General features: G+C 40.5%; 2 protein-coding genes and 1 pseudogene across 4 annotated transcripts in view; 2 read left to right on the top strand and 1 right to left on the bottom strand.

Moving 5' to 3' along the window:
* The window catches only part of LOC121751610 (probable plastid-lipid-associated protein 14, chloroplastic), a 32633-nt gene extending 22200 nt beyond the window's left edge, over positions 1-10433 (top strand). The window contains exons 12-14 of one of the 3 annotated variants that reach the window (XR_006040130.1): positions 8541-8676; positions 8779-9301; positions 9619-9704. Coding sequence is in view for 2 of the 3 variants with exons in the window: in XM_042146386.1 (XP_042002320.1) it covers positions 8541-8676; positions 9239-9301; positions 9619-9894 (475 nt within the window). In the remaining variant the exon portion in view is untranslated. Of the gene's footprint in view, positions 1-8540; positions 8677-8778; positions 9302-9618 lie in introns of those variants that run through there. The other 2 variants (XM_042146386.1, XM_042146388.1) reach the window with 2 other exon arrangements.
* Positions 10434-10500: 67 nt separating this feature from the next.
* On the bottom strand, positions 10501-15850 carry LOC121751611 (annotated as a pseudogene).
* Positions 15851-16351: 501 nt separating this feature from the next.
* On the top strand, positions 16352-19635 carry LOC121751425 (vesicle transport protein SFT2B-like). Its single transcript, XM_042146164.1, has 6 exons — positions 16352-16479; positions 16591-16644; positions 16811-16884; positions 17404-17521; positions 18163-18221; positions 19258-19635. The coding sequence occupies exons 1-6, from the start codon at positions 16393-16395 to the stop codon at positions 19334-19336; spliced, it is 471 nt and encodes a 156-aa protein (XP_042002098.1). The 5' UTR covers positions 16352-16392; the 3' UTR covers positions 19337-19635.
* The last annotated feature ends 3791 nt before the right edge of the window (positions 19636-23426 follow it).

Genomic DNA, 23426 nt, shown 5'->3' with positions numbered 1-23426 from the left:
TGTGTGTGGGGTCATACACATACTTCCTCAGTTGTGACACATGGAAGACGTTGTGCACATTTCCAAAGCTTGGTGGTAGGGCCAATCTGTATGCTACCACGCCGACTCTATCCAAAATCTCGTATGGACCGATAAATCGGGGTCTCAGCTTTCCCCTCACTCCAAAACGAGTTATTCCCTTAGAAGGGGAAACTTTCAGAAAGACCTTTTCCCCGACCTCGAACTGTAACTCGGTCCTTCGAACATCCGCATAAGATTTCTGTCGATCTTGTGCCTCCTTGATCCTCCCACGGATTTGTCGGACAATCTCTATCATTTCTTCTACAGAGTCTGGTCCGAGAATTCTTCTCTCACCCACTTCATCCCAATAAAGTGGCGATCTACACTTCTTTCCATACAAGGCCTCATATGGGGCCATCTTGATAGTCGCCTGGTAACTATTATTGTAAGCGAACTCTACCAAGGGCAACACTTCTTCCCAACCTACGCCTCGATCTAGCACCACGGCTCGTAGCATGTCCTCCAATGCTTGTATCGTTCTCTCCGACTGCCCGTCGGTTTGCGGGTGGAACGCTGTACTGAAATTCAACTTAGTCCCCAACTCGCGCTGCAGGCTTGTCCAAAATCTAGAAGTGAATTTAGCATCACGATCAGATGTGATTGTCGCTGGGACTCCATGCAAGCGTATAATTTCCCGTACATATACCTTAGCCAACTGATCGGATCCATAAGTGGCACGAACCGGCACAAAATGGGCAGATTTGGTGAGGCGATCTATAATCACCCAAATCACCGTGTTCCCTCGCTGGGATTTTGGCAGTCCTATCACAAAGTCCATTGCAATATGTTCCCACTTCCATTCCGGAATCTCGAGGGGTTGCAATTTCCCATAGGGCCGTTGGTGTAGCGCCTTTACTTGTTGACATGCCAGGCATCTCTCCACAAATGCCGCAACATGTTTTTTCATACCGTTCCACCAAAACTGTCTTTTCAAGTCTTGATACATTTTGGTGCTCCCTGGATGGGCAGCGTATGGGGTTTCATGTGCTTCTCTCATGATTTCCATCCTCAAGCCTTCATCCTTGGGCACACACAACCTTCCCTTGTAGGTGAGACCGTTATCCGCTGCCTCACGGAAACTTCCGGGTTCACCCGTCCTCACTTCTGAGCGAAACCTTTCTAGTAACGTATCTCGCCGTTGAGCTTCTACAATTCTGGCTCTTAAGTCGGGTTCCATCACCAACGTGGCTACTATCCCTTCCACAGTCTCGGGCATTCTCACCACTTCCAAGCGCATCTTACTGAACTCTTGGATTATACTCTCTTCGATAGTAAGAAAGGTGGCCAGCTGAGATTGAGACTTCCTACTAAGAGCATCGGCCACTACGTTTGCTTTTCCCGGATGGTAATTTATACCACAATCGTAGTCCTTTACCAACTCGAGCCACCTACGTTGGCGCATGTTCAACTCCTTTTGCTCAAAGAAGTACTTTAGACTCTTATGGTCCGTGTATATCTCACAACGGACTCCATAAAGATGATGTCTCCAGATCTTCAAAGCATGTACCACAGCTGCCAGTTCCAAGTCATGCGTCGGATAATTCAGTTCATGGGGCTTCAATTGTCTCGATGCATATGCAATCACTTTCCCCTTCTGCATAAGCACACATCCCAGTCCCACCTTCGACGCATCCGTATATACCGCATAGTCAGTCTCTGGCTCCGGCACAGCTAGGATTGGTGCGGTGGTCAATTTCTCCTTCAACAACTGAAAGCTCGCCTCACATTCTGGCGTCCAAATCATCTTGACTCCCTTTTTCAGTTGTTGCGTCATTGGCCTTGCTATCTTCGAGAATCCCTCGATGAATCTTCGATAATAGCCCGCCAGTCCTAAAAAGCTTCGGATTTCGTTTTGTGTAGAGGGTGACTTCCACTCCTGCACCGCTTCTACCTTGGCCGGATCTACACGAATTCCATCTGAAGTTACTACATGTCCAAGAAAATTTACTTCCTTGAGCCAAAACTCGCATTTACTGAACTTGGCATATAGTTTCTCGTCCCTTAGAGTTGCTAGGACGGTTCTCAAGTGCTCTTTGTGCTCCTCCTCGTTCTTTGAGTAAACAAGCACGTCATCGATGAAAACCAGGACAAACCGATCCAGAAATGGATGGAACACGCGGTTCATAAGGTCCATGAACACTGCCGGGGCGTTCGTCAGTCCAAAAGGCATTACAACGAACTCATAATGACCATATCTTGTTCGAAAAGCTGTCTTGGGTACATCTTCTCGCCGAACCCTCAGCTGATGGTACCCAGACCTCAAATCCATCTTAGAGAAGACTCCTGCCCCTCGAAGTTGGTCAAACAAGTCGTCTATCCTTGGTAGTGGATACTTGTTCTTCAGCGTTAGTTTGTTTAGCTCCCGGTAGTCGATGCACATCCTCATCGTTCCATCCTTCTTCTTTACGAACAACACTGGTGCTCCCCATGGTGACACGCTAGGTCTAATGAATCCCAATTCCAATAGCTCTTGCAGTTGCACCTTAAGCTCCTCCAACTCTTTTGGTGCCATTCTATAAGGTGCTTTTGATATTGGTGCCGATCCGGGCTCCAGATCGATCGTGAATTCTACTTGCCTGTCGGGTGGGGGTCCTGGCAACGCATCGGGGAAGACGTCGGGATATTCACTCACTATCGCCACATCTTCTATCTTCCTGTCTTTCTTCTCCTCCCCATTCAAATAAACAAGGTACGCTGGACATCCCTTCCTCATCATTGTAGTGGCTTGCAGCGCAGAGATAATGGACTTGCGTCGGCTCATTGGGACTCCGTGAAACTTCATCGGCTCTTTTCCGGGGGTTTCAAACGAAATTTCCCTATCTCTACAATGAAGGGTAACGTGGTTCTCCGCTAACCAATCCATACCCAAGATTATGTCTACGCTACCCATTGTCATTACTTGCAAATTATAAGCCACTAAACTGAGTTCACCTATTCCAAAGTTCACACATGCACAAGATCGGGATATATCTATAGCCCCGCCTACCGGTGAGGTCACACTCATAGTGGGTTCGGTCTTAACAGTAGGTAATTCCAAAGTATCCACACAAGACGTTGATATAAAAGAATGCGTCGCACCCGTATCAAACAAGACAACTATAGGCATATTGAGAAGTGTGCCCATACCTGCCAAGTTTCCTTGCTCAAAGGTTTCTTTCCCGTTTGCCGGCTGTTTCCCCTTCAAGGCGTAGGCCCTTGCTTGCGATGGTAATCCTTGGCGGCGTTGTTGCGGTGGAGGTGCAGGTAGTGCCTGGGATTGTGGACGGAAACCTAGCTGGTTCTGTCTCGTTCCCGTTCCCATGTGCTTGTTTGGGCAATTTCGGATGTAGTGGCCACTCCCACCACAGTTGAAGCACCTAGGGTCTCGACACTCCCCGGCGTGGTACTTGAAGCACCTTCCACATTGAGGGTTCCTCGGCAGAAAGTTTGCCCTCGGTTGGAAAGTATTCTGTCTCCCGCCATTGTAGGGTGGGTTCCTCATGTGTTGTGGCCTCTTACCACCATACTGAGCCTGGTCACCATCCCACCTCCTCTTCTCTTGGTGGCCCGGCTGAGCTTGTAGAGGTGTCACGTTTGTTGTTGCCACAACTCTTGGCTTAGGGAGTGCATCTTCCACGTCCAGTGCACAAGTCAAGATCTCCGAGTAGGAGAGTTCTCCTCGACAGGCCAATGCGGCCTTTATCTCATCTCTGAGCCCGGCCCGGAACTTCACCACCCATTTCTCATCGGTGTCCATCAACTCGGGCGCATATCGTGCCATCTGCGCGAGGGCTCGGTCATACTCGGTTACAGTCATTCGGCCTTGGCTTAGTGTGTGGAACTCTACCACCTTGGCCCGTCTGTACGTCTTGGGAACATACTTGTTATCGATCTCTACTTTAAACTCCTCCCATGTTAGCGCCTCCAGGCGTGCAGGATCCATAGTTCTCTGCCGAGTCTCCCACCAGTAATCGGCAGCACCTAACAGTTGAAAGGTAGCACCAGCAATGCGCTCCCTATCTGTGCACTCCATGACCCTGAAGATACGCTCGAGGCCGCGTATCCACTCTTCCGCTTTGGATGGGTCTCCCTGTCCGTCAAATTTCGGGGGATTCTGCCTTGAGAACGTAACTATGAATCTTTCTTGTTGAGGCGGGGGTGGAGGTGGTGGTGGCGGTGGTGGTGGAGGTGGTGCCTCCACGTGGGGTTCTTGTCGTGGTTGGCGTGCACGTCTTGGCGGCATTCTGATTCAATATCCAAAAAGTGTTACTACAATTCTCATCCAAAATTACCACTTTCTCAAAATTTTCTTATAAAACCTTCATGTAGTATAAGATGCAACACATAGGATATAAATCAAAATCAAAATTCTCATTAAAAGAAAGAAGGCCAACATTGTTCCCAAGAGCAGATCGTACAGAAAGCAAAAACTGAAAAGACAACGAACTATTCTAATTCTAGACTACGACTCTATCATCCTCATCCATAGGCCCTTCCTCCGGGTCTTCGTCGTCGTCCTCCTCGGAGTTCCCTGGCAGAGCCTCCTCATAATCATCTTCATACCCTTGTTCACCCTCGTACATGCTCACATACTTGTCCTGATACACGACCCTCTCTTCCACCTCCTGTGGGGGCTGCTCCTCTCGAGAGTCCACCAGTGCACAATACACGGCTTTCCGAAAGCCAGCCATGTCACCCACCATGTCATCGGTAGCGGGCTCATGCCACGTGTACCTCCTCGCCGTTCTTTCGGCCCACTCCTTCCAGCTATCGGGAAGCAAATCTATTAGCTTCTCAATGCCGTCATGCTCTGTCACTCCGAACTCCTGAGCTGCCCTCCAGAGGGTGTCGAAGTGTGCCACGAACTCGATCAACGGTACATGATCCTTCTTCCGGTACACTCTATAATCTCTGAGCACCCTCTGTGCCCTAAGTCTATCGCGATCACTCCGTCGCGGGGTTCGGAACATACGCGCCATCTATAGAGAAAAACAGAAACAACCGCCTCGCGTATAAAAACAGAGTACATAACCGAAGAAGAGAGAGAGAGTATGCACGTATCGCTGTTCTAACCCAAACCCGCTGGTGTTCAAAGGCCAAAAGCTCTTATCTATCCTAGGTCCAAGAAGCACTAGTGAAATTCTATCACGTCTAAGTTCAAACATTCAAAAGGCCAACACATACTCACATAAAAGCTCACATCAACATTCACGTCTTCATATCACCACACATCAGCCACATGCTTTCATATAAGTTCATCATACATCAACAGTTCATAACTCAAATAATTTCCAACTTTTCCACATCACGTTGTACCCTTCCACATGTCTCAACATTTACTTAAACTTTACATAAAAATCATTTTCAACACCAAAATCACAATTTCCTCCACTTCTATATACTTTCCAAAATTTCGAAATTTTCATTACCTCATTTCAGGTTGAGTGCGATGAGTCGGATGTTGAGCCAATGACACTTTTGAAAACTTACTCCAGTCAGAAAAAGAAATATTTTTTTTTTTTTTTTTTTTTTTTTGGGTCCAGAGCAGAAAGAGAAAACCTAGGCTCTGATACCACTCTGTCACGCCCGCATTTCCTAAGGATAGGAAGTACGGTGGACCGCGACTAGGGGAGGAATAAAGAAGCGGGGAAGAAAGGGGGTAACAAGAATATTTGACCCAAAACATTTAAAAAGGAAGTTCACTTTTAAACATTGTACTTAAGACGACATTACAAAAGTTTAAGTATTCAGAGTGTTAAATGAAAACATCGTGACGGTTTACAAGCAGCGGAAAAGACCAAAAGACAGATGATGCCGGGTATGACGACACGACACCATCCAAAAGATAAAAACACCCTTTGGCTTTAACTGCTCAACATCCGTCCTCCCCATCGCCGCTCAACCTGCACATTAAGAAAACAACATGCAGGGCTGAGTACTTATTGCACTCAGTGGACACACGCCAAAAACATAGTTTGTCATGCCATAACAGTGTAACATTGGGGTTTTGAGTATAATGAAAATAACCCAAGTACACAAAATACATTTCATAAATTCGACTGCGCAGTCATTTTTCCGATATTGCCACCCTTATTCCCTCAATCATACACTATCTGATCCAAACCATGACAAGGGGCGTGGCCACACCCCAGGTCATCTAGACCGGCCAACTTGCTCTCAGATGGCACCCAGTCTCGTGTACACTAGCCTGAGGGTTCGCAGCCCAACAGACCCGAATTCGATTAAACATATGTGGTAAACCACTTCAGATAGGTTTCAAAACAAAATATTGGCAAGACAAACAGTTCACCTCCATAAACATTTCCGGAACAAAGTCCGTATTTAAAGATAACCCACTTAAAAGTAGGGTAGAAAAGCCCACCTCGATTGCTTAGCTTTTAAAACAGTTCCCTTCAACCCCACTTTCCTTGTAAACGATCACCCTTTTGAAAGATAAATAATATCATGATTAGAGTCAGAAGAGACGAGACTTTAAACGACAATGCATGATTCCTACGTGGACGACTTCAACATCTAGCACGTTACACGTACATACACTTAACAACATATTACAAAACAACCACACAAAGCCACACGTTCGAAACACACCCCGCACGCAAACGACGTACCCAAAACGCGCACACGACACACGAACACAGCACTCCAAGTCCTGGCATACCCTTACTGTGCAAACGGCTCACTTGGCTCGGAAAAGGTTCGGAAAAAGCTCGGAAAAAGGATCGGCGTCTCGGCCTGGCTCGGTGTCTCGGCCGCCTGGCTCGGCACCTCGGCCGACCGTCTCGGCCGACTGGCCCGGCACCTCGGCCGACCATCTCGGCCGCCTGGCTCGGCACCTCGGCCGCCTGGCTCGGCACCTCGGCCGACCGTCTCGGCCGCCTGGCTCGGCACCTCGGCCGACCGTCTCGGCCGCCTGGCTCGGCACCTCGGCCGCCTGTCTCGGCACAGCTCGGCACCTGTCTCGGCACAGCTCGGCACTTGTCTCGGCATAGCTCGGCACCTATCTCGGCACAGCTCGGCACCTGTCTCGGCACAGCTCGGCACCTGTCTCGGCTCAGCTCGGCACCTGTCTCGGCACAGCTCGGCACCTCGGCCGACCATCTCGGCCGTCCGGCTCGGCACCTCGGCCGACCGTCTCGGCCGCCTGTTCGGCACCTCGGCCGACCATCTCGGCCGTCCGGCTCGGCACCTCGACCGACCGTCTCGGCCGCCTGCTCGGCACCTCGGCATCTTATGCTCGGCACCTCGGCCGTCTGTTCGGCACCTCGGCCATCTGTTCGGCACCTCGGCCGCTGGTTCCGTGTACACTCACTTTCCTTCAACTTCCGATTCTCAAACCCTATACGACATTCCCACCACGCATTCTACGTCCCAAAACACACCCAAACACCTGGGATCATCCCTTCAAAATTTCCCACCAGCCTGCCCTAGGCCGGACCCTAGATCTCTCGGCCAACCCACACAAAACCCTTGAGCCAAACACAGATTTCTCCGAGCCATCTCTTGGCCAAACACACCCACATTCAACACAAAAACATAACACTCAAAAACCCAACCATTGCACATGAAAACATCACCCAGAACACACCACACGCAGAACTGCGCAGTTTACTTGCAAAAATCATAATAAATTCATACGACATCCAAAGAGGCTGAAAATTACACACCACACAGAAGACACACCAAAGTTTATACAGTTAAAAAAATCGTACCAAAAGGAGGTCGTTTGCTCAGTCAAAAAGGGGTCGGAACCCACTGTCAGTTATCACCGAAAACATGTTCAACACAAGCACATAGCCACAAATCCTACTCAACATCTAACCCATCCAAAAACGTCCTATATGCATGAGTTTTCGAATTAAACAAGGGTTAGGGGTTACCTTCCCCGGATGGTTCAAACGAAACGCAAAAGCTTTACTTCCTTTTCCGACTCCGATTCACGGCGAAGGAGGGTATCACCTTGAGGAATTCAAGACGATGATGAGAGGGAGTGAATGAAAAAGATGAGAACCGAGAGGGAGAAGGAGAGAGAGAGCTTACCGGTGTTGAGAGCAATTGCAAGAGAGAAAAGAGAGAAAACGATGTGGGGAGAGATTGGAAAGGGAATGATGTATCGGTTAAGAGGGAGTGGGGGAGGTTGAGAAATTAGTGGGGAGAGGGGGAGGGGTTTCTTTTTTTTTTTTGAAAAGCCGAGAGAATTAGGGAGGGAGGAAATTAATTTGTTATTTAGGATTTTAATTCTAGCTTAATTAGTTAATCACTTTTAATGCTAGGTAAAAACACCCCATCCGCAACAAAAGTGTAAAGCAATTAATATTTCCACACCATATATTAAGCACAACACATAAGACATTCATTAAATTAAAGAACCAAAAACCACAAGATCTCGGATATTACAACTAGTCTTCTTGTTTGCTGAATATGATGAACACTGTCTTTTCTTTTCGGTTTCTCCTAATAGTTCTATTGTTGTGCTTCCGCAGTTGCTTAGATGCACTGAAACATCCTTTCTTGTGTGGACCAAGATGGCATGTAGATCCAACAATGGACATGATTAGATGGAGCCTGGGTTCTACTGCCGTTCGAATTATTGAGGAATACATTTACGGCAGACAGCAGGTTTTCAGAAATTTCCGAATGTATTTGTGTGTGTGATCATATAATAACCTAAGCAATTAGATTGCTTATCTTTAGTGTTTTCTAATATTATCTTGTTTTTAGAGATTCTGTTCATTACAGAGAATGTGGTCTTTCCTTTCCCCTCTGGTTGCATATTTGAACTCACAGCTTTGGAACTCTCGCTATGTATTCCAGCCCTGACATGAACATCCTCTAGTATAGTGATAAGCTTAAATTTGTTGGCCATCACATAATATAGGATCAGGTGGAGTTATTCAGCTTCTAAAGAAGGCCCCGCACAATTTAGTCCGTAGATCTTGTCGCACCCTATGTTTCTTATGATGTTGACATAGTCTGATGATCAATGGAGAATAGCTGGGAAGGAATGTGCAAATGTCTTTGTTTGGGAATCTCACTTACTACTAATGGGCATGTTATCCGCTCATTTACATAAAAGAGGATTTGGGTCAATCAGTGTTTCATTACTTAAATGCATGAACCACACTGAAAATTGGTACTTCAGACAGTTTTTATTAACCTCGCATCGGTACTAACTTTTCAGCGACAAAGAATTGCACATTTCATTGAGCTAGTGGAGATGTTAAACCCTCATTCAAAACCAAGGGTAAGAAGTTTCTTAGCTACTTATCCTTTTCTTACCGAGATTTCTAGTTTTCTTGTGAATCTGCTTTTTTGTTATCTGTTCCGATTTCCTCTAGGTAATACCAACTCACATGCCACAACTAATTTCCGACCAAGTCCTCCAGTTATACAAGCCTATCAATATCATGCTTGAACAGTTTTCAATCTATACCCTATGCTGGTCATAGGGTATAGATTTGCTGATATTTTTCTATTGGGTTTTGATGTTGCCAAAAATGTGGGACTTATACTCCTATTTCACAATTTACACTGTTTAATTTTTTTAATCATTGCATGCAGAATTGGTTGGATCTGTTGCCTGGTAAATGGCGTCTCCTCTACAGCACAGGCCGTCATATAGGTCTCACCCTTCGACAAGCTCCAACCCGTCTCCTCATCGGTGATGTGCACTTGAATGTCTGTAAACTCGCCAAGCCACATGCAACTTTTTCCTTGGAATCAGACATATGCTTCACAGTCATGCCAGGTACTGGTAATGACTGGCCCCACAAAAAAACCGGAACAAGTGGAAGATTACAAGTGACTTCTCTCTCTAAGCTGAGGGCCGGGAAGTGATTGTACATAAAGGAGGAAATGTCCACCAAACTCCGTCCAACCACACCGGATATCAGCGACTCTGTTCTAGAAAAACTGTCGAGCAAGAAGTGGAGAAAGATTATGCCTATAAAGGAATTCCCTTCGAGTCTACCTGTTGCAAAACTTGTATCGTCTGATGTTGATATCACAATGAGTCTGGACGAGCCATTGATGAGAGATATAAAAACCGCACAAGATGTGATTCGCGAGGTGAGAATGCAAGTTCCGCCTGAACTGTTTGATCCGTCGAAAATCGTATGTGGCACTTATGTAGATTCTAGGCTACTTGTCCTTCGAAGTGTGAATGGTTCTGCTGTGTTGTTCACGAGGGTGGTACAAAATTGTTGATCAAAAAGCACTAGTAATGTACAGACAGTTAGGCTGTTAATAATGCAGAAAATTTTACTAGCCTCAGTTTGGGATTTGAAGGAAATTGTTCTGTAACGCCAAATGATAGAACTTTTTAGTGCTCTAATTAGAGTGTATGATAATTATATACAATTGTAAATAAAAAGGCATTTCACCCAGATGCTCTAATATATACTGCCAGGGAAAAATATTTCAAACCCAATGCAACCGATAGTAGATGGAAGCTTTGTGAAAACAAAATAACAAAATTTCATTAGCATATGCTACATACATGAGCTGCGCCTCTTAAGCGCTCACAAAGCCAGCTTAGGCAAGTCATTCTAATCCATGCTAAGAAAAAACAATGATACAGCAAGATAGCCTCCACACAAGTAGTTAGGGTCGCTTCCCATCGCCCGCACGGGCTTAACTCAGTTGGTTCCTGGGTGGTAGATTGTCCCTAAGCAGACAGGATCGAATGCTGGCAGCCGCAGTGTGGGAGTTTCACCACTGTGGTGGCTCCTTGTGTGCTGGTTACCAGTGTAAGTTCCTCCCACCTAATGGGCCGCTGAGGTACCGTGTTTGAACCCCTCCATAGCGATGTCGGGCCGGGTTATGGGGGCGCCTGGGGTGAGCGAATCACCTTTTGTCCCTAAGGGTCGCTTCCCATCAATATAATAAAACTTTTATCCAAAAGAAGGGAAGCCAAAGAATTCTTGGACGGTTCTGCTGAGATGTAGTTGCGTCAGAACCATTGATAAGGTCCAAAAGCCGCATTCGGTAGTTTGCTCATATCAAACCCTGGCGTTGGAGATCTGTATATGTCTTCTTGTTGTAAATGTTGCCCTCGTGATCTTCGTATTCCTCTTCAAGATCCGGGCGCCATTTATTAAGGCCTTGCTTTTCTTGTATTCTTTCCCAAAGGTGTTTTGCTTCCTACATTATGATATATTACATCAAACCGAAACATATTCACAGAACAGGCATTGAAAAAAATGTTGAGTTCAACCTAGAATGATATTATTAAGTCATTGCTTATGTTCACAACAAAACCCTCTCCCTCCATTAGCAACATCCATCAGAAGACAATTATCAACGAGGAAACAGAAGCAGTACAAAATTACTAATATTTATGAAGTGTAGACCTCGATTGATGTTATCTCATTAAAGTTCTTGGTGTTCGGGATTCCTAGACATCGCATCCCGTGTTGGTGCCTCCATTCCTTGAAGTGGCGCTCATAGGCTCTGCGACCCCAGTAACTATGGTTCCCACATATCTCACATTTGAACTCCTGATTCACGAGTTCATGTGAGGATTATCGAATAGCATGAAATAAGCATGAAAGCAGAATTCTGGTGTAAGTATTATTATGAACATAAAAAGAAATAGTTGAATTATGAACAGCAAATTGATTAGACGTACACTTTATGATAGAATATCTTTTCTCAAGGTATGACAAGTCTTCGCTATCAGAAATGTATAAAAAAGATCTATCATAAACAACGTTTCCCTCTCTCTTTTTCCTTTCTTGGGTCATGCAAGTACAAAGTACTACCCCATTAGCTCATTTTTTCAGACCCCTGCCCTCAGCTTCTCAATTCGCATTATTTGAGAGGAAATGTGTATTGCATTGCTTGAAAAGTAGTAGTAGAAATTGTACAACAAATATGCACAATATGATATATACTTCAACATTCAAAATTATTTGATAAGTATTATAGTCCATACTACTTATCAATAAACCACATGAACACCCTTCCATACAAGTATTTATTAAAAATGGTGACATGAAAATCAACCCATGTGCATGATAAAGTTTACTTCTAGGAGCTGTATATAATCAACACCAGACTGCAAGCATAAATTGTGACTACCTGACCAAGCCCATGAAGCTTATACAACCAGTAGGGTATTGGCTTTCCGTCCCATCCCATGGGCAACTTCAGGGGATTGTAGATCTGTTGATCTTAATCGTCACTCTCAGACTCAGGTTGTACTTCGTCCTGATTATAGGATTTAAATAAAAGTCATATTATTATATGTGATCCGGATACTAGTGGAACCAATTTGTATTTAAAAAGTTAAGAACTGCTTTATGTGTCAGCTGACTTCGAACTCCGAAGACCATTCATGCATTTACTTATTATAAGCAAATAAATTGGTATGTGAATCAATCATATTAAGACATAGAATTTTATATTTTTCTAAAATGTCAACATTCAGAATTAAAGCACCAAATGTTCATTAAAAATGTGTTCTAAAGATTAATCTTATTTAGGAATGAATAAAATCCTAATATCACTCTCCTTTGTAATTTTACCACTTATGATGTTTTCCCTGTGCACAGAGGCTTCTTTTCCTCCCCCTTCTCTCTTGCTCTTATAAGGGGCAAGTTTATAGAGTTTGAAAATAGTACCTCTTCACGTTCTTGTACGATTTCATCATAAGTCAATGCATGTTTCTTCTCAATATTTTCTTTAGTCCGTACAATCGTCTGCAAAAAGTCAACAAACAAGTAGAGTTTATCAATCATGTGAATGCTTTTTCATAGTCCAGAAAATGTAAGTGGAAGACATAGGAGAGCTTGCAAGTGACATGTACAAGGGAAGGCTATGAGCAAAAGGAATGGAGACAAGCATCAGCATACCTCATGCAACAGGTCACACATTTTTTTCATCTTTGCTTCCATCAACGCAATCTCTTTCGCATCTTCACTTGGTTGTTGGGCCATACCGCCACCATTTTGTTCATGTTTGCGTGAGCCTTTGATGAAATGTTTTCGGTCCAATTTGTCAAGTGGTGTATGCTGCAAACCAAAAAAAATTGATAAAATCAGTGGAATGCACTCATTAATATATAAACAGAGGGTCGCCGTTGTTATAGATCAAAAGCATAAAGCCAAAAACAAAAGCAAAAAAGTAACTATAAGCAACAGCCTCAAAGACAAAAAATCTACTAGTATAATCAGAAAAAGACATTTTTTAAGTCAGGAAAACATAGTGAACAACAAGATAATGCCAGTTCATAAAGATTGTTACACCCTAACCTTTATAAGAAAAAGCCTTTCTGCACGCTGCTGTAACGTACCACCTGTCTTCAGACCAAGAGCAGACAATGCCTAAAAAAGTTATCAGTCACCAACATCGTCATTAGTTGGAAATAAAATGATCATTATAATTCGATACAGGTGTAGAAAGAATTAAAAGGCACACATGCATTAGCAGATCCAGGATGGGGATTGAACCTCCCCCAACCACACCCGAAATTTGTTTACAATATTTAGATAAATGCATCTGTAAATGTATATACTATGTCTGTCTGTATCAATATAATAGATGCATTGAAGTAGATGGTCTGTTAGAATTCAAATAAACATTAATAGTCAAGACGTGATTTTATTTATGCCACCCCCCCCCCCAACAAAATATCTGCAGTTCCATGTATCTGGGTTTAATCAAAGAAGCATTGTGCATAAAAACCAGATTATCGCACCCCCAATCATTTTTCAGCAGGCCAACCAGTTCATTTTATCGGCTTATGCAGAAGCCATTACTTTGATACATCTGTACTTTTTTTACTGATACAGAGCTTTATACAAGCAACCACCTAATCTTTTCTTTTCACGTGAACAAACAGTGGAGCCCATCACAAATACACGCCAATTCATTTATTTTTCTTCAAAACAGATAATAACAATATTGGATAAAGAAGAATGCAACAAATCTAATGAAATGCAGTCACACCTCCTTTAACTTCTCAGGTCCTACTTCCATTAGTTGTTCAATTGTACTGTAATAATCAAGATCAATCAATGCCTCATGCTGTTTGACATTCCCATTTTCATGATTCTCACTCTGCCATCCTTGAATCAGTCCGCTAGTCCATAGCTCTTCAAATTCAGCAACAACCTGCCAGAGACAAGGTATTCAGATAATTAAAACAAAGCCAACTGAAACTAACCAAAAGGTCAATCAATTATTAATCATGCATAGCCTCATGGCATCATCAAACATGGAAGGCATAACAAAAGTTGGCATAGTTCATATTTTATGATTAAATCGGTTTCAAAGAAAACAGCATGGCATCTAAAGTGCAAAAGAGAACAATAGTCAAGGTATAGATAACAACGACTTTGGAAGCTAACCTTTGAAAATATTCTCCCAAGATCTTGCAAAGGTTCTGTCCGCCCAAAAAAGTATATAAGATATTCCAGAAGTTTCTGCATATAATCCCGGTATTGTCTGTTCAAAACAAGGGAAAGGGGTGAACAGTGACCAAGATGGATGGCAGAGAACATAGAACTTTTTCTCATTTTTTAATTGGGGGGAGGTCTCAAAACAATACAAATCGAATACTGTTTTAACATATTTTTGTTTAATAAATCTGCAGATGAAGAAGGATGCAAGGCAGTCGTGGAGGTCCAAAGACATACCAGCCAGCCGCAACTAAAAGAGTAGATGCAACATTATATTGTACATTAGTATTCATTTCCAGAAAAATTAATCAATATATACCTTGTCAACTTCAATTTGCTTGATATCTTCCCTGTATCTGAAAATACATCAAGATAAGCAGAGTACTCAATTTGCTGCCCAAACTTGGAGTTGATGTACTCATTATATAGTTCATGTAAATCAATGTACCGTCCAAAGGCTTCCTGAAATAAAATCATGAAAAAAAGATAATTCTTAAACTGCAAGTCTGCTAGCTTACAGAATCCCAAATGAGGTTTTTAAAGAAAACATCCAATGTAAAGATGAAATATGCTCTTTCAAGAAACATAGTTTAAAACTGGGATAATCAGAGAACATTTGCATCAACCATTGCCCCTTTCAACTTCTATATACTAGTTAAATTCCAAAGTTTCTAGTTTTAAGTATATCTAGTGTATTTGCTAAAAATTAAAAGAACAAACCTCCCCAGTGAACTCAATGACCGGCTCCTCCTTGAGAAGATGTTCATACTCATCAGTAGTGTCCACATATCGCGCAGCTGGATGCCGTCTATGGTACTCCCTAATCTGAGTGCAAACAATTCATACCATGAAAAATCATCCAGGAAATAGCAGAAAACACCATACAACCCTAGAATCACAAACCTCTTTTAATCTATCGTAAAATGCACTAAACACGTTAACATTTGCCGACGTCGAACTCTGTCCACCAAGCGCTGCAATCTCATCCTTCCTAGCATTGTCCTTGTCCTCATAAATCTCGACCTAGGAACAAAAATAACCGCAACAAACAAACACAAAAATATCATTTCAAAACGAATCAATCGCGAAAAATTACTGAAACATTGCATAAGCGCATTAAGACTTTACGAGTTTGTTAGAGGTGTCCAAAATTTGCTCAATCATGTTGCGAACTCGGTGGCTCTGGTAGAGCCGGTCCCTGTTGGTCGGCGGGTCGGTCTGAAGATCCTTGACGACGAGCCGCTCGAGACGCTCCACCTCCTCGTGCGAGGCACGCGTCACCTCCAGCAGCGTCGACGACATGATTTCTTCTGCGCAGAGCTACTTTGCGACGGAGGGCTTTTTCTATTCAGTGGGTTTTTGTGGTGAAGACGATGAATTTAAAATGCGAGTCCCTAAATCTCCTTTTTATTATTGCATTCAAATATGTAAAATTAAAAGTTATTTTTAGTTTTAGTACACTAATATAAATAAAAATTCAAACTTTATTTTATTCGATACAGGATGATTCAATTAATAATACGATAAGTATTAGTAGAAGTAACTTGGTTATTAATATGTGATATATATAGTGATGGAACTATAAACAATTTTATTTAATAGTATAATCAAACAATTTTGCATTATTTGAAACATTTATTTATATTTTAAAAATTTATTTACATGATTTATCAAGTATTTAAAGCAACAAAAATATTAATCATCAAAATAAAATAGCATTCTTATTAGAAAAACGACGTTGAACTGAAGTTGAAAACAAAAGAAAATGGTTTATTACAAAATGAAAATAAATTTATGGTATTTGCAAATCCATCCCCATACTCTTTGCTTATTCTAATTTTTACCCCCTTAAAAACTAAGCTTGAATAAGCATCCACAAAACTAGACTTAGAATAAGCTGTTGATTAAACAAAAAATTGTGAAATTCTGGACAATGTGGAGTTCTAGCCAAGATGATGAAGAACAGCAAGATTACTTTGTTGAAGGGACTGAAGGTCTCTGCTCTCTATCTCCTATGCAGGTAATACCATCAAATAACTCATGATTCGAATCGATGTATTAGTTCAATCTTTACCAAAAACCTACTTTGATTTCACTTTTGTTGTTGGTTATTTTCTTCTTAATTGAGCAGAGGATGTATGGGTTCGGTGCTTGTTTACTAGCTGGAGTTGTTTGTATGTTCTTGGTATGAAGATCCCTCTTGAATTGTTCAATCTTCTCAAAATATCACTATGGGCTGTAATATCGTCCAATTTTTAATTGAAATCCAGCTTAAATTTCTGAAAGTATCGACTTATTTCATAAGTGAGGATGATTTTAACGACCTTTACTTTGATTAATGTCCATCGCAGTCGTTGATTGTTTTTGCGAAACCCATCAAATTCGCGGTATTATTTACCTTTGGCAATGTGCTGGCAGTTGGGAGGTACATTGTGGTTGATGCATTATTTTAACGTTGTTTGTTTTGGTTTTTGGGTTTGCATTGTTCCTTTTTGAAGTTGGCATGGGTGAAAAGAAGATTGCCTTTCTAGGATCATGGTATCAAATTTTAAGATCATTCAGTTAAATTAATTTTGTTCTAGTGGACATGGTTCTATCTGTTTAATTTTTTAGTATCTGCTTAAAGATTGGTCTTTTATGATCAAAGTATGTCTGCGGACGCAGTAAGGTAGGGTGGACATTCATTATAGTGGTCTCTACGTACAAGTTGGAAACATTTTAGCATGAGATGGATTGTAACGGGTATCTCCTTCTTGACAAAAGATAATGGTTTGTGTATCGCCAACTTGTCGGTGGCAGAACGAAAAACAAGAACTTTTGTATGTGAAGATCAATGGGAATAGTATAATATTGTGATTATATATATATACTAATCAGTGAAGTTTTGTTTTTTGTTTTCCTTGGATATATTCACTGAGGTTCTGATCAGGACTCTAATTGGCAGCACAGCTTTTGTCATTGGACCTAAGCAACAGCTCCTCATGATGCTTGATGATGCCCGCATATATGCTACAGCAATCTACGGCGGATGTGTGATCGTGGCTCTTATTTGTGCTCTTTTGGTAAGCCAACTGGATTAACTTGGATAATTAAACTGTAAAACTATAAAAAAAAATATGCCCTTATAAGAGGAGATAATGGTTTTTTAGAAACACAATACCCTGATGATGTGCATGCATTTAGGTCGCTGATATCGGGAAGTGACTTCATTGTGCTTGTTTCCGGCAAACAGAATGTATCGATGACTTTTGGCGTTTATGAAAAGAATTAAACTAAGTCTATTGAAAATTTGATAATCTAGTATGCATATGCATAAAAAGGTATTTTCTGGCTGTATTCAGTGGAAGGAACAAGGGAAGAGACTGGTTTAGCTGAACTTAACCAAACATAACCTAATGTTTTGGTAGCTGGGTAAGAAATGTACTAACAATTCATTAGCCAGTGCAAACACACTTACACCCTCCTTTTTATGCATATCAGCATAGGCAATTCTGCTAATGAGTGTAAGTATGCTATCTGAAAATTAGTTAACTTATTCAGTTATTCCCAATCATACTAGCTAAACTCGATACTGAATAAAATGTCATATCTTTCCTATCCCATATGAATGCACCTCATAATTTCTTGTCAACTTGTTGATTAGCACAGTCATGTACTATAAGTTAGTATATCTTTATCTAGTGCTTCTTTTTCTGTATTGCAGATCCACAGTAAGATTCTTACCTTAATTGCCGTGATATGTGAAATTTGTGCTCTATTTTGGTAAGTGTTGTTTGTATTGTACATCTATCTAGTGATCTAGTCTTACGTTCTATCGTTTACATCCTCTTTACTGTTTAACATACACAGATACACTTCATCTAATTTTGCTAGCCTGGTATGTTTGTTGGAAGCCTGTTTGGTTCTACACCACGAAGTTGATATTATGTTATAACTTTAACTGATTGATATTTCATATTGTAACTTCCTTAAGCTCATTATATTTTAGTGGCAATTACAAGTTTATGAATGGATTATGATTGTCATTCTTTCTAACTTCCCACGCATCATTGCCCTTGAAATAGAATTTATGCTTTTTGGATATACATCATCTATAGATTCTTTACTGTGTCAGATAAAAAACTTGTGAATTCACTATCTATCTCTGTAATTATTCGGATGAAACTTTCTCATCCCCAGCATAGAAATCTAAGACAGGAATCCTGAATTTATGCTACTGATGGTAACTGCAGATTGCCAAGTCATAGAATTTCCAATCAGAAGCCATTGGTTACATAACTTATTGAACATGTGGTGTCTTGATATTTGGGACAGTCCAAAAAGTAAAAGAAGAAAGAAGGATATACAATTAGATCCATAACTATATCTAAAACATTCTTTTAACATTTTATCCCGTAAGATAAGACATTTTGCAATATCCCAATTTTGCTAGTAAAACCTTTGTCTTAAAAAATGTACCCATGCCATGAGTAAATATTTGTGCCTAAGTAAAGAATAAAAAAAAGACTTGTATGTCGTCTTTCACCAAGTAAGACTTGTAAGTTGTAACTACTTGTGTCTAAAATACCTTTCAACGTGAAATTACTTCTGGAGAAAAAGTATCAAATAGCTAAAACCATTGTAAATGTTGCCCATGAGTAAGGATGATGACATCAGGGAAGTAGTCACATAATCTGCTGAATAAAATATGCCGAGTTGAGTGAATATGCATTGACACATTATGAAGTTTGCAGAGAGCCCTTCCCTTTCTGTTTTTTTGCTTAGTGTACTAATTATTTCACAATCTGGGTCATTGCAGGTACAGCTTGAGTTATATTCCATTTGCCCGTAGAATGGTATCTGATCTGACAATTCGTCTCTGTGACACCGAAATCTAGATGACTTAATGTGGCTATCTTTTTCCTTATTGCCTTCACAAAATTGAAGCATCCTCGTTTGGCTGGCTCTTGACTCTCTTGATATGGCAATATTCCATTTGTTTCTTTTTCCAGCGCATGATATAAGCTGTTTCACTCCAAGTTTGTTGTGGGAGACTAAAATTTCTTTTATGATTTTATAGATCCCCCTGGCTTCATATGGTTTGATTGAGAGCATGTCAAGTGCTACTATCTTCTTAAGGCTTGTTTCTTGGATATGGATCTTTTGGTTTGATTAACGATTTGTGTGAGCTTTTGTATGTTGGTTGAAACCACACTAACTTCTCCATTCACTATAATGCCTTCAGTTTTAGCTTGGATGTAATCAAATTATTTTTGGAGACTTCATAGAGAAACAAATAGTGGTATCCTGTGCTCGTTGCGAGACTAATGTTGTGAGTGGCTGCGGTGCTCCATGATCGAGCTACCAAACCTACATATTGTTTGTCTGCAGATCAAGATTTTCTTGGATGATAATTTCTTTATTGACATTGTTGTTGAGTTGGGTTTTTCTATGGTGCATGGTGGTTGTTGGTGCACTATGATAAGTTAGCATCACACAAGGAAAATGAATTTGATGGATTAGTACGTTATGTACTCTTGCTCCAGACTCAATCTCAACCACCACCACCAAATAATATATACTCTTTCCTTTTAGCTGATTAAAAAAAAATGGATACTCGTTGAGTTATTAGATGCGCCAATAAAAAATAAATTAATTCCTCTCAAGTTAAGAATTTTATTTCTTATATGGCACAAGACAACGACTTATGTTCCCTTACCGCGAGACATAACGCCAATTCCTAATTGAATTTGCTAGCCCCCATGCACCCAACCACCACCACATATTTATATTACCTTTGATAATAATAATAATAATAATAATAATAATAATAATAATACGAGTATTAGTTTATTACTACTCCATTTTCATACTTCCTGTCTTCTAACTTTTGTACAAAAGCTAGTAGTAGTACTAATTTGGACATTCGCCCCACGGCGGAAAATGATGTAAGAGTTTTATTCAATTTCAAGTTGTTGACTAACTTTTATGGATAACATCCAAATTATATGTTATTTGTATCTGGACTTTAAATATTTTAGGCGATTGTTTATGACTGCATGTTGTATTGTCTGAAGACGTTGCATGATCATGAAAACTGACTCCGTTTCTAGAAAGATAAACCACAATGTTGAATGAATTGCTTTTCTGAAAGTGATCAAGATTGGACAAAATGTGAATCTTTTTCGATTGCTTTATCTTGTATGGCATCGTCAATTAGAACATTTTAGTGTTATCGGATGATAGATAAAAAGATGTGATCGGCGATGCAACAAATGAAAGTTCTCGAAGAATATTATAAAGTAAATAGATAAAATAACGAAATTGTCTATATGTGTGATTTTATATATTTTAGAGGTGATCGATGATAGACTCTCTCTCTGTCATTTCAATATAATTAAATTCTATATTTTTATTGTTGATTTATTCAGAAGACAAAAATAACACATACTACATCTTGACTTTAGCTAGGCATGGAATCCTTTATACTGTGTGCATCTATATGAAATACTATCACAAGTTTTTATTGAAGGATGATCAATGTCTAACTATAATTTTTAATGTATAACTATAGACTAAATCTCAATTATTAGATTAAAAACATGGAAAGATGAGATTTGATGAATTTTGAAAACACGGAGTTCAATATACTGACGTCTTGGTTTACTTCGTGTTTTCAATTATGTTTTATACGCTTTTGTAATGAACAAAAAATGCTATTATAATGATCCATAATTTGGTCTGTAATTATGCATTTAATGGATGATTGTCTTGTATCACTACTTATATTTTAGAGTTAACGATGATGATTTAATTTGTTATTATATACGTACATATAATATGCTAATGTTTTATTTTCAGGTGGAAGATGACAGTTTTTTTTTTGCTACTAATCTAGTGGTACTAGTATTTGTTGAGATTATGACTGGAATTACAAGAGATAAACAAAAATCGGGCGTAATACAATCCAAGAAGGAAGAACAGAAACTGAAAAATACAACGAAACTGTAAAATGGAAATTAAACTTAGCCGAGTCGAGGAAAGTCCTCTTTCCGCAAGACGAGATGGCGTGTCGTCCCCAAAGATAAAACGGCAACGTCTCTGCTGAAGCAGCACCGCTATCAGCAGAGCTCTGGCGAACTGGAAGAGGGGAGAGGGCATAGCTTAGGGAAGAAAAGACTATGCAGAGAGAGTATGACGCTTTGTGTGTAAGTTATGTGTCGATGCAAGAAATGACTAGCCTGTTTATAGGCCTAGTCCACTGCAGGGGTCAACTCAGCCTTGCTGGCTATCATCATGGCGTGGCTGTAACGGCCAGCCGTTACGAGTTTGAAAGCTGGAGTGGTTGACGTCAAATCTAGACGCTATGCATGCCTAGTTCATCTGTCACATGTCGGGCGCGGGCACGGCTCGGCTCGGCGCGCGTGTGGGCTTCTTCAACCCATCTTAGTCTACTATAATTATTAAGTGTAGTAAAGTCACTTAATAAATACACATTAAAAGATGTGTCTCATCTCCTATGTGGGATAATTAACACTAGTTAATTACTCCATAAACTTTAATCTCATAGCTTTATTAAAAGCTACAATGTGACCAACTTTATTCCACTTTTTTCACTCACCGGGAATCAGATTTGAGAAAGTGAATATACTACGGTCATCTACGCGGAACGTAGATCAACGCTATATCATTTAATTTCCAAGAATTAAATGTCTCGTTACATTTATTATTGGTCAAATTTCGTTGACTGGGCATCTTAAATTCAAGATTCCAATAATATTTTAGTTGTGGCTTCACAGTTATGAACAGCCAACTGCTGCCAACTAATATTGTACTAATATTAAAATTTGATTGGGGCAGTCAAGGAATCATAATAATTTTTCATTGTTTATACCGAACTTCAACTTTTGTAATTAGAAAGATACTCATAATCTATTCCATTTGTTTAATGTCAGACTGATAATGCATGTCTTGAATCTTGATCATATAATTGCTAATTGCACACATTCTCGTATCGGCATCGTAAAAAAAAAGTACTATGATGTCATGATGTGTGTAAAAATATGTACTTCCGGTCGTCTCACTACAAGCGAGTCACTTCTTTTGGCATGAGATTTAATGAATTAACATTTAAAAAGTTAAAGTGGAGAGAATGAAGTATTATGAGATATGGAAAAATAGAGGAGTGAAAAGTATAAAGTATATCAAAAACTAAAATAAGAAAAATGATTTTTAACTTAAAATGGAAATGACTCGTTTATGATTGAACATTTTAAAAAGGAAAGTGACTCACTTGTGATGGGAGAAGTGAATATAATAAATGGAATTAGTGAAATTTGAAACAGAACTTAATAAAGTTTGTAATTACTATTGTTAGGAATTCTTGTATTCATCTAATGAGCGTAGCGGAAATTGCAGACAAGAATAACAGATCTAGATTCATAATCATATTGCAAGTTGAGCACGTAATATACAACAGAACTAAATCTTACTTGTTGTGTTGTTTTCTTCTACGATTGAATCCTGCAAGTTGAATCCACTACTATCGAGGTCCACGTGTATTCCAATCCGATGCAGGAACTATCCCGGTACTATTGCTCCGTAGAAGAAAGCTAGGAATTCTCTCTACAGAGCTTTACGTATTTTCTCTCTAATGTTACGCTATTTCTCTTCCCCCACAATGGAGAATAAATAACCATTATATAGACAAAGAGTCATTAGGGTTTCATGATTGTTGGGCTTATGGACTAATTATAATTGTAGCCCAACTATAATTATCTAATCCATATTAATCTAATCTAGCCCATATCCTTTCAATCTCCCACTTAGACTAGCATTAGATATAATACGCAGTTCCAACTTTGTACCCTTGAGCGGATCAAAATACACTTATAGTGTGACCCTTTATGCCCTCATTATCGACGACGATCTAATCGAAGTCTGCACAAAACTCCTAGACTGAGTTGGCAGCGTAGCTCGATATATGAA

The sequence above is a fragment of the Salvia splendens genome, chromosome 10 (genome assembly GCF_004379255.2).
Source record: "Salvia splendens isolate huo1 chromosome 10, SspV2, whole genome shotgun sequence".
In the NCBI taxonomy this organism is placed as follows: Eukaryota; Viridiplantae; Streptophyta; class Magnoliopsida; order Lamiales; family Lamiaceae; genus Salvia; species Salvia splendens.
The sequence above is the reverse complement of the archived record's forward strand: the minus strand, read 5'-3'. Positions and strand labels throughout refer to the sequence as shown.